Source organism: Ambystoma mexicanum, chromosome 8 (assembly GCF_040938575.1).
Source record: "Ambystoma mexicanum isolate Mex_15411 chromosome 8, UKY_AmexF1_1, whole genome shotgun sequence".
In the NCBI taxonomy this organism is placed as follows: Eukaryota; Metazoa; Chordata; class Amphibia; order Caudata; family Ambystomatidae; genus Ambystoma; species Ambystoma mexicanum.
The window spans coordinates 1121545489-1121557740 of record NC_090929.1 but is presented as its reverse complement, the minus strand read 5'-3'; the positions used below and the strand labels follow the sequence as shown (position 1 = coordinate 1121557740).

Below are 12252 nucleotides of genomic sequence, written 5' to 3'. Positions count from 1 at the left end.
TCACCAGCAGAATAGGCTGAAGGGAGTGAAGTCTGAGTCATGTGCTACAACAGGGTTTTATTCCCCAGAGGGTTTCCCTGGAATCCCATATCCTACTTGTGAAACATTGCAGGTGGGCTGAGGGAGACCAGGAAGATACTTTACTCACCAGCCACTGCAGCGTCGGATCCAGGTAGGTGGCTTCCAACTTTGTCGTTGAATCTAGAAGGAAAGCTATTCTTGACATAACCTTATATAACGCTAACAGACTGTCCGAGTCCGTTCAGTATAGGAATTTGTTGGCCTACTATTGATGTCTTTTAGGAATTGCATTAATTGTGCCAATCACCAATTAGTGTTGTTGGAATTCATGAACTGTTCTTAATGATGAGGACTGGTTTATGATTCAGAGGAGTGTAACGTATATTACGGATCACTGAAATTCCTCCATGATTGTTTTTGTGCACTATAGTGCCTATGTTCTATAGTTTGTACATCCTAAGGTCGGATTGTTTCTAGTGTGTGTTCATTTAAATGTATGTTTTCTCTTAGTGGTCCGTTATGCTACTGCTTATGTAGTATGGTATGGTTATGATGAAATGGTCGTTGGCATAATTTCGTTGTTTTCTTCATTTGCACACTTATATATGTACATCAATTATAAAGGGTAATTATATTGATATTTGAATTTTTTTTTAACATGTGGGTCTAAGAACAACAAAATAGAGTCTTTTTTATATGATGTTTGTAGTCCTTTTTGGTCTGGTTTCCTGCGTTATTTAAAATGGCTTTTCAGTGGCAGCCGATCTGACTAATGCCTGCTGGTTTAAGGGGAGATGCTGTATAGTTATTAGGTAAGGTTAGATTTTTGTTTGTAGAACTGTTGTTAGATATAAATTATTTTCTTTTAGTGCAGTCTAGTTTTGGTGATATTTATTTTAATTATGTATTACTGTTTAGTTTCAGGCTCGCTCTTTTGGAATCTATCTTGTATATGATTGTTTGGTTGCAGGTGAACTCATGATTTTTGCATATTTTGGCTCCATTACTTAATGTGGTTTTGCACATTTCAATACATATGCCTCTTAAGGGCATTGTGTGATGTAGACACTCTTTCAGCTGTTGGTGATTAATAGCTAACTTGATATTATTGTGGGAGTATGCACTCTTTCCTAACACACACTTTGACACTTTCATGGTCATTGAACCATCTGTATAGTTTTTTAACAAAGGGCACACTGACCATTCACGAGTTGGTCATTTTCACCCATGTATCATGGGGTCAGTCGATTGATTTAGTTAAGTAGTCCTATTGGAGATATTTAGATGGAATTGTAGAACTCTACACATTTCATGTTTGTGTTATTCCAGATGATATTCCCAGATGAAGAGTTGGTGAATTCGAAATTATTTGATTAATCTCATGCCATCTGACTGGTTATCTGAACCAAGTAACCCTGTTTTATGAATTTTCTACTGAAGCACATGGAAGGAAATGTGCTAGGTTTTCTGAACAATTGTGCTTATAAAAACTTTTTTTTTTAAATGGGTCTTTGTGCATTGACTGCTTTGTGAACTGCCAGAATGCTTACTGAATATTTTCTGCTTATTGGTATCTTTCGGGCAGTGTGCAATCAGTTGGCATAGCCTCCTTTTTTGTTATAATATATAGGCAAAGCCAGTGGGAAGACGTTTTTGTACTGGCATATATTATGGGCGAAAGCATCATGAAAATGCATTGGGAAATGCTCTTGTGCACTGGTGCTGACTTGCAACTATTGCATTTTCGGATTGAAATTGCTGTACAAAATCAATAGCAAACTGTCTGGCTTTTGACCCCGTTCTTCACAGAAGGTCTGGTGCACAATGCACCCTTTTAATCGATGTTTTAAAAAAAATCTCAGAGTGAAAACCCCACCAAACCCTGTTAGTTGGTTCGGGCTCCTTCACTATGGTCGGTCCATCTGGCATTATTGTTAGACATATTTATGGCCCTCCAATTAAGAAATTTAATAGCCGCAAATGAGGTTTGCAATCTTGCTCTTAAACCACCCCAAAGGAGGCACTGTACACAGATAACACACACATAGGACACTTACCCTGCAAAAGTGATGTCGGTGTGATCTCCCGGCTGAAGAGATTTGCCTTAGTTTGAAAACTCGTAGTTCTGCTTTTAACATTTTTTCACTTCTCCCGACGGAGGATATGTTGAAGTAGAAAAAGGACTGATCCTGTGTATGTGCTGAAAGAGAGGACACCGTCTGGTTAGAGCTCCCACGATCATACTCTATTTGCTTGATCTGTGTGCAGTGTGTACCACGGATTTTGAATGTGTTAAAGCAATCTAACATCATTTTCCACCAATGACATTAATACTGAAACACATTCTGCTTTCTTCAACTAACATAAAAGAACTGGTTTTATATTACAATGCATTTGAGCCATTACTCAAAAAGAAAAAAAAACCTACAAACGTCATAAAAAGGAACCCCCCCCCCCCAAAAGAAGTGCAAGTACAATGTATAACATCAGACACTGGAAATAGTCCTCTTTTCATGTCCATGTGCTGGACAAAAGACATCTAGTTTCGGCTGTAAAACTGCCTTTCGTTCACTGGGGAACACGTCACTTTGTCCAACCAAAGCAAGAAGGGCCTCCCAGGAAATAGTCCTCTGTTGATGTCCGTGTGCTCGACAAAAGACATCTGGTTCCGGCTGTAAGATTGCCTTTCTTTCACTGTGGAACATGTCACTAAAGCAAGAACAGCCTCCCACCTACCCACCCTTCGCTCTAGCTTGCTTTTTGTGCAGGATGGACATCCCTGAAAGGTGCTGGATGTTTTTCACCATTGGACAATTTGCCTTTTGCAAGACGTTTCAGCTACACACGGGTAATAAAGCACAGATTTTCACATTTTATTCTGCAGTTGTAAATACTTCAGTACATTCATTTCTCAACTCTAGATTAGCACACGCTCGTTGTCAGAGTGTATGCGAAAAGAGAAGCAGGTAGCCTATTTTAATTAGAGCTTTTTCAGAATGGTTTATGTGTCATATATCATTTCCCAGCTCTTCTCAATTAAATCATTCAATTGTGTAAATTGGTACGAAATTGCTTGCATTATATGCTGGTGTGAGGAATTCGAGCATCCGCACAGTGGGTGTGCGTTCACCTGGTTTTAAAATTTTAAATGAAATGGAGTGTTGGTAGATCAACCTCCATAAAATGTGTGGGGCTAATCCGCACACATTTTCCTATGCTCACTGCACAACATGCACATAGACCTGTGTTCTCTGGGTGGACAAAGCCTGCAGGATCAGTGCCCCCTGTCATATTTAGTTGGGATATGACAGCAAGGATTACAGCATGTCATCTCAGAAAGGGGAGGGCAAAACCTCCCCCCTACCACAGCCAGCCTCATTAACTATCAAAGGCTCCATGGATCCGCCCTTTCCTTTTCTGTACCACTGCATGTGGTGGCAGCAATTAACATATGAAGAGAGTATACTTCAAACAGTCCCACATGGGGCCTGGCTGCAGGGGTTAACAAAGGAGACAGGAAACCGCAACAACCTTTGATATGCACTGTGTCAACCTGAAGCCAGCTCCCGCCCTTAGTATCAATGGACAGTGACATGTCATGTCTGGGACCACGTGTATTACAGTAGTCATCCCTGCGGGGGACCCCATTCAGAAGGTACGAATATGTGGATTGACGGCGACAGAAAGTCTGGAACCCCCGCAGCTTGCACAGGGGCCTGTTGCTTTAATCAGGAACCACAGAGAGCTCCATTGACCAGAGAGACCCTTTTATCCACAGCAGACAGGAAGATGGGTGGGACTTAGTATTGCATGTTTTCACACCTTTACCTGTTCTGTTGCAAACCAACCTTGTTATGACCTCATGCATACAGGAGATTGTTGGTGGCGACCCAGGATTGGTTCATTTAGGTGGGCTTAGCCTACACCAACCCCTGTGGCCCATTTGGCTTTAAAAGGGGGCTAAACCCCTCTTTTGGCAGATCATCTGATGACTTTGCAAGGAGTAGCAAAAATAACTCAGCGTTGGACCCTGGATGAAGGTACAGTTTGCCTTACACCTTCTGCCAGTGAAGGAAGGCCAGGACTTCCAAGAGGGAAGCAAGATCCCTCCATCAAACTTCGCCCAGGGAACAGAGGGATATACTGAATCTGGAAGACCCCCAGCAGCTCCAGAACCGGTCTCAGGAGGATAGCTCAGCGGCAACGTGCTCACCCTGGAAGCAAGACGACATGGAGCAACACAGGTATGATCCCGGGTCCGTGCTTAGAAACCTCTGGGTATTAACTGCGTTATAAATAACCTATCATATCATATCATATCATACCCAGCCAGCACACAGCGTGCCCTGCTAGGCTCTGTAGCGAGCTCCTAGGTGGAAAGTGTCAGAAAGTCTCTGAATCAAACCAAGGACAAGGGAGCTGCTGGCAACACTCTCCTCAATTTGGGCCATCCACCTTAAAGGATGACACAAGCCCAGTGAAGAAGCTAGGAGGAGTGCATCGACAAGCATCTACCGACGTCCGTCTTAAAGGACATTTTCGAGCCCCTCGAGCTGCAACCTACTGCGCCACTGACTGTTGTATCCCTGCAGTCGCTAAAGCCATCTGGGATGCCTGGATCAGTGTATCAGAACCGCAGACCAGCGCTGAGACAACTATTCCTGACCCAGAGCCACCGGGTAGGCCAGCTGCAGCCAGTCGTCCAGCCTTGCTCACCAAACTGACTGCTGCCTGATACCCGCAGCGGTCTCCCATCTTGAACTCTGTCGCAGGAGCTGCAAAGTGCCGTGAAACCGATTCGACCCTGTCGAGCACCATGAACTTCTACAGCACAAGATACATTGTGGTACTGTCCCACTCTGCAAAGGACCCTAGTGACATTTTACGACCCGTTGATCCTTTTGTGTTGAAACCAAGTACCCTTGAACTATTGCATCAGTTACTATATCGACTCCCCTCCTGTCAGTATCCAGAGGGCATCCCTTTTCCTTCTTTCAACTGTCTGTCCACTGCATTCCTTTACAGGGTGGGTTGTATTTTGCAGTGTGCTAGAACTGTCTGTTGTGATAATACTAAAGTAGATATTTTTATACAACTGGACAGTCCTTTTTTATCATTGGGTAATAATTGTATTTTTGCTGTGGTGCAACTAACCAACGATCCACAACCTTTCAGAGATAAGCCTGCCGTTCTGTTCACGTTACTAAGATTGGACAAGGAGGTTTATAATTGACTTATGTTTCCAATCTGTTAAGATCCATTCTGGTGTACTAGAGATGTGGGGCAGATTGATGGTTTAGAAACCAATACTCATCCCTGGACCACTGGTACCCCAGGAATTGATTTGTCACATCGGTGGCTGCGGTGGGATCTAGTTGGAGCCTTGCACACAGCTTAGTCACCCAACAATAAAAGTACTGTTGCAGGCAACGTTTAGACACTGCTAGGTATTGTTAAATAATCATGGATCTTGACATAGAGACTGTGAAAGGCATGGCCAAGGATGTCCTGCATGTACTATGTCAAGAAAGGGGACTTCCCCACAGCACTAAGGTTAATACATCTGAGTTGCTGACCAGCCGCCAAGCTTAGTTAGAAGCAAGGGCATTTGGGGAGAAGACCCCAGGGGATGGGTTAGACCCAAATGAAGAAGACTTTCCGGAGGGGTAGTGGAAGATGACGAGGAAGACAGCATGAGCAAGTTTTTCTAGCTAACCATACAGTCGGGGGTCAAGTGTAGTTTCTCAACACTCTAGCATGTCAGTGAGGTCACCACCTTATTTGTAAAACCAACAGCAGGAAACGGCATATTGCAAGCCAAAAGTAAAAATCCCAATCAGGTTACTAGGAATATTCCTTATGGAGAACTTTTGAGGATCAAACACAATTGTACGCAAAACACTGAATTTGAAAGGCATGCTAAAATTAATATCCACACATTTGAGGAAAGAGAATACGAAAGGAAATCTCTCCAGAAAGCATTCAACAAAACTCTACCTCAGACTATATCCAATCTATTTGCAACCAAAACTAAATTATCCACATCAGGAATTGTCAATAAAGTGAGTTTTATCACCACACATAGCTCCCAAACTAATATAATAAGAAAAATTCTGTCACAACATTGGTCAATTCTCAAGTTGGATAAAGACCTTTTACCATATCTTGACGAAAAACCTTCCCTCACTTTTCCCAAAGCCAGAAACATCAAGAACCTTATAAATCAATCACACTATATGCAACAGAAACAAGAGTCTGGTCTCAAACAAATGTGGAACCAAGCAAATCTCCAGGGAAATTCTAAATGTGGGAAGTGCAACATGTGTCCACATTCAGATAACGGGAAAAAACAAATACAACTCCCTAATGGGACAACTCATCAAATTACTAATTTCATCAACTGTAACACCAAGTTCGTAATCTATGGAATACAGTGCATTTGCTCAAAGATTTACATTGGAAGCACCATCCGCCCGCTCAAAACTAGAATATCGGAACATTTCAGATCTATAACAAATAAGAATTCCAAATACCCATTGGCTTATCATTTTCAGAGTGAACACAGCGAGCATCCAGTTGACAGGGTCATATTTTTTGGACTGGAAAGTATCAACATGCCTCCAAGAGGAGGCAACAGGAAAAAACTCTTAAGATGCAGAGAATCCTTTTGGATCAATATAATGGACACTTTCCCTACAGGCCTCTGTTCTGACATAGAGATGAGCCACTATCTGTGACACAAGCACTTTTTCTTTATCTATTCTGTTCATTGTTCTTTTTGTCTACTTTACTTGAGCCTGCCTCATGCATCCGCTAGTTGAAAATGATATAGCATCATCTCTTGAAGAATATACTTTAAAAAAATCCTAAATGTATCTCAAGTAAATGTCGAATCCAAAAGAATGTGACCACTTAGATTATTGTAATACCAGTCAATACGCAATAATGTCTTAAATTTAGTTGTCACTGTAATTGGTCTCAATTCAACTGTATTTATGGTGCTGAATGATGGGGAAAAACAAAAAATAATTTTAAAAAAGGCCTCCGGGCGCATAAGGCATGAGCCTTTAGTCTCACGGGTTAAAGTCTGAAAATGCCCAAAGCAAGATGGCAGTGCGGCGATCCCAGCGACACAATGACATCATTGCACAATTTTAACACGGTCGCATCATCACGCCGCAATAAGAAGCAGCCATTTTAGATTTATCACGGTACACACGCTGCAAGGAAACCAGTACTTGGAGAAACCCTTCTTTCTTCTAAATTGGTAAGTCTAAGTTCCTTAGTTTTTAGAAATAGCTACTCAATGCAACGTTATGCTGCACACTAACTGCTTTATACTAAATTAGTAAAAAAGCCAACTTAAAATTGCAGGCATTTCTTTAAACTTTGAGAAAGGACAGAAGAAAAACGACTGCCTTCTCCCAACTGCAACATCTTTTGTGTCCATATTTGATTAACCAAATTTAATTTCAAAGGGATCACAATATTTACAGTAAGTAACCAATTGATTCAAGAAGTGTGTTAAATAAATTGAATTGAACAAAGAATTGTGTTTAATCAAGTCAAGAATTTCTGAAAAGTTATGTACAGAACCCATTCTGAGGTAAATTGAAAATGATTTTGTTTTGTATTTAGAGAGTTGTTTAAAATCCACCTGATGAACCACCAAATATAGGTGGGCAAACATGTTTTGAGTAAGAGGAATTATTCATTTATAAGAGATATTCGCAAAGGAACTTTTTTTGCAGATCACATAATAAACTATTGAACTGGCGCAAATTAAGGATTTTTTCTTTTTCATTTTCTATCTTACTATATATTGGGCAGCCTCAATGTTTTCATCATCTATTTTTGCAGACCATAAAGATCATCACCTTTTAACAAAATATAAATACTTGATATCAATAAGGACTTGCCATCAGTTGCTCTAAGGCTGTAACTTTTTACACAGCTCCTGAGGAAAGGCCTGTTTATGGGAGCATGAAGGCGGCCCTCAGAAAGTTCTGTAAAACCTCTGAACAGTATCTCAAGAGCCTCAGAGAGCTCAAAGAAAAGTGGGCAAACATTTGAAGCGTTCACATACTTATCGTTGACATATCTGAGCGGGTGGGTGGCTGATAACCAAGTTGACACATTTAAAGGGATGTACAATTTGATTGTTTTTGAGCATGTATTGAATAATTGTGAGGCTGCCCTACACCAGCATCTTGTGGACAAGACTATCACAGACCCTAGGGAGCTTACAAAGGCTGCCGACAGGTTTGTGAGTACTCAGATCCAGAAAAAGACTCAGGCAAGCACACTCAAATGCAACAGAACTCTTCGGACAAAGGTTGACAAAGGTCCAACCCAATACTCTCGAAGTCAGGTCCTCAAAAGAATGAAGGGAAATTCCCAAACTTTAGTTCACACTGAAAAGAAGAGCACAGGCACCCCTAACACTGGAATACCTATGTTGTCACCACCCAAAGGTTGTTTTGTGTGTGAAGAGCTGGGCCATAGGAAAGGGGATCCTGATTACAAGGGCTTACCCAAGCAAGCCATAGTGAATGTTGGACTCGTGGAAGAGGCCCTCATTAGTGTGGGCCTCCAAGAGCAGGACTTCGCACTAGGCCAGGGAGTTGTCGAAAATGGCTTGGTTAGACTGAGTGGGAACAGGACCGGGACTCCAGAAGAGCCCCAGTTCCCAATAATACTTAACTCTATCTAGAACATGTGTATATCAATGGACACAGAACTCCTGGGGTCAGAGACTGAGCCGCAGGTTTCACTGCTGTCACAAGCTAGTGGGTACAAACAGGCCAGTATATTGATGGGCATGATTGCAGCGTCAGTGGGTTTGACGGAAAGAGTAAGTGCCCCTTAGCGATATTAGAGTTCAGTTGGAGAGGTGAAACGACCCAGCGCTGCTAGCAGTGAAAGACTCCATCCCTGTCCCATTTCTGTTGGGTAATGATCTTCCTGATCCTGAGATAGTCAGACCGGCTACGAGATTGAGGGCCCAATAGGCCGCCAGATTGAAGAATCTCACAGCCTTAGGGTCTAGAGTGCTTGCAGAGGGCTTGTTTGAAGGACCGGTGTGGCCGTTAGCCTGTAGTCCAGTTCCACAGACTGCCGAGTTGCCTACTCCAGCCACTTAGGTCCTTACCTTGATAGCAGGGGACTCAGTGACATCAGAGTTGCCTTGTGCAGCGCAGGAACCGGAGGTGGAGGACCAGGTGAGTTCAGATCTGAAGGGCCTGGATGAGTTTGCATCAGATGTGGGCCAGATCAGACAGACTGCTTCAAAGCCCAGAAAGAGTGTCCCACGTGGTCCTACGCTGGTGGGCGGAAGCAGGCAGAGGAGCAGGCTAAGGGCGAGGCCTCTGGCATGTTCAAAGTGTACTGGGAGGATGGACTCCTGTACAGTGAGCCAAAACAGACCGAGAGACAGGGCACCAGAAGGTTGGTGATTCCACAATGCCACAGAAAGTTCCTTTTGGATTTGGCTCACCAAATTCTTTTAGCGGGTCACTTGGAGTGACCAAAACATCAGACTGGTTGTCTGTGCACTTTAACTGGCCGCAGTTCGGTGTAAAAGAATTTGTCCCGTCCTGTCTGACTTGTCAAGCTTCTGGTTGCTAAGGCTCTGATTTGGATATTCTCCCATGTTGGACAGGGGATAAAACTTTGTATCAGCATATATGAAGGCTATGTGGGAAGAGTGTGGAGTCACTTGCCGGTTCTCTACAGCCTTCCACCCACAAACAAATGGGCTTGTTGAGCAGTTCAACAAGACCCTGAAAAGCATGATAGGTGGCTTGGATGAGCACATGAGGAGAAAATGGCACATTCTCCTGCCATGCGGTCTGTTCGCCTACAGGGAGGTGCCACAAAACGGAGTTGGGGTTAGCCCCTTTGAGCTTCTGTTTGGACACCCTGTATGAGGTCCCCTGAGTCTACTGAAAGAGGGATGGGAGGGCAACCCCTCATCCCTGACGCGAGATGTGGTGGACTTTGTACTTGTCCCTCAGTCTAGAATGGCAAAGTACATGGAACAGTCGACAAAAAACCTAAAGGCCAGTCAGAAGCTGATGAAGCAATGGCACGACCAGAAGGCCACAGTGACAGTCTATTCTGAAGGCCAGTGGGTGTGGATTATGGAGCCTGTCAAACCCAGTTCCCTTCAGGACAAGTAGACTGGGACTTACTGTGTGCTGGAAAAAGTCAGTGAGGTGAATTACCTCATTGACATGAAAGGACAAACAGATGTGCAGGGTCTTTCACGTCAACCGGCTAAAACCCCATTATAGCCGGGATGACTTGGCCATGGCATTAGTGACTGATGGAGACTGAGGAGGAGACCAATCCCCTCCCAGACCTCCTGCACACTCAAGCCACAAATGGGTCAGTTGAAGGTGTCAGACGTGCAACAGACCAGTCAGAACAGCAACTGACAGACTGTCGCCGGTTACTGGGACAGTTTGCCAGTCTGTTTTCACAGGCTCCAGGTCACACAGATTTGTTCACCCATGATGTGGACACTGGAAACAGTAAGCTGGTGAAGAGTAGGATTCACCAGATGTCTGATAAGGCCAGGGACACCATCAAGGAGGAAGCTTACAAGATGCTGTCCCTAGAAGTGACAGAACTATCCCACAGCCCCTGGGCTAGCCCAATGGTATTGGTCCCTAAAAAGACCAGTGGTAGGAAGACTGAAGTCTGCTGTTGTGTAGACTACAGGGGGCTCAATTCTGTCACAAAGAGAGATACTCGCTCCAATCCTCAGGCAGATGAGCTAATTGACTAGCTCAGTGCTGCCAAGTACATGAGTACCTTAGAGCTCACAGCAGGGTATTGACAGGTCGGCTTGACAGATGAGTGAGAGAGACGTCAGCATTCTCAACCTCAGATGGACATTATCAGTTCACTGTGATGCCCTTCGGATTAAAGAATGCTCCTGGTACTTTTCAGCAGATGATTAACCAGGGTTTTTTCTGGTCTGGAAAACATTAGGGTTGCCTATTTAGACAACATTTCTGTGTTCAGCCACGCCTGGGAGGATCACTTATCCCACCTGAACCAAGTGCTTCAGGCGCTGCAGAATACAGGTCTGACTCTCAAGGCCACGACGTGCCAGATAGCACAGGGTTCAGTAACTTCCCTAGGCCACCTGGTCAGTGGAAGTAAGAAACAACCTCTGAAAGCGAATGAACAGGATGTGAAGGACTGGGACATCCCCACCCCACAGACGCAGGTGAGAGCCTTTCTAGGTCTCACAGGGCACTACTGGTTGTTCACCAAGCGGTATGGGACCATTGCCTTGCCCCTGAATGATGCAACTTCCACGAAAAAGCAGAAGAAGGTAACTTGGACCCCCTTCTGTCAAACCTCCTTTCAGGATTTAAAGGATGGATTGTGCAAGGCCCCCGTTCTTCTGAAGTTGCCAGACTATTGTCAGGAATTAATTATCCAGACAGATGCCTGTGATTTTGGGATTGGAGCAGTGTTAGCTCAGCTGAACTCGTGAGGGGTAGGGCAACCAGTCACCTACATTAGCAGGCAATTGACAAAAAAGGAAAAGAACTGGGATGTTACTGAAAAAGAGGGTTATGCGGTCATGTGAGCTGTAAAGAAGCTGAAAACCTATTTCTTTTGGTCACATTTTACGATCCAGACAGACGACCAGCCTCTTCGATGGTAAATAGCCATGCAAGGGGAGAACCCTAAGATTTTGGTTCGGCCAAATCCCTATAGATATTAGAGATGAACATCCAACACATTAAAGGCTCCCAGCATGGAAATGCAGATGGCCTCAAATGGTACTTTCGCCTTGATGATGAACCAGACCCTCAGTAGGGTGGTGGTTCTCATGTTGAGGCTGGGGGGTGGGGGGGCATGTGAAGAATTCGATCATCCGCATTGGGTGTGCGTTCGCCTGGATTTTGAAATTTTAAATTAAATTGAATAATGCCAGATCAACCTCCGGAAAATGTGTGTGGCTAATCTGTACACATTTTCCTATGCTCACAGCACAAAATACACATAGACCTGTGTACTCTGGGTGGACACAGCATACAGGTGAAATCCCTCGTGTCATATCTAGTTGGGATATGACAGCCAGGATTACACCATCTCATCTGAGAAGGGGGAGGGCCAAACCTTCCCCATGCCCATTGCCAGCATAATTAACTATCAAAGGCTTCATGGATCAGTCTTTTCCTTTTGTGTAGCACTGCAGATCGTGGC

General features: G+C 43.9%; 1 protein-coding gene across 1 annotated transcript in view; it reads right to left on the bottom strand.

Annotated features, from left to right (window-relative positions):
• The window catches only part of LOC138472802 (bone morphogenetic protein 2-like), a 58833-nt gene that overhangs the window by 33979 nt on the left and 12602 nt on the right, over window positions 1-12252 (bottom strand). The window contains exon 2 of the mRNA XM_069611155.1: window positions 2079-2221. Coding sequence (XP_069467256.1) covers window positions 2079-2221 — 143 coding nt within the window. The remainder of the gene's footprint in view (window positions 1-2078; window positions 2222-12252) is intronic.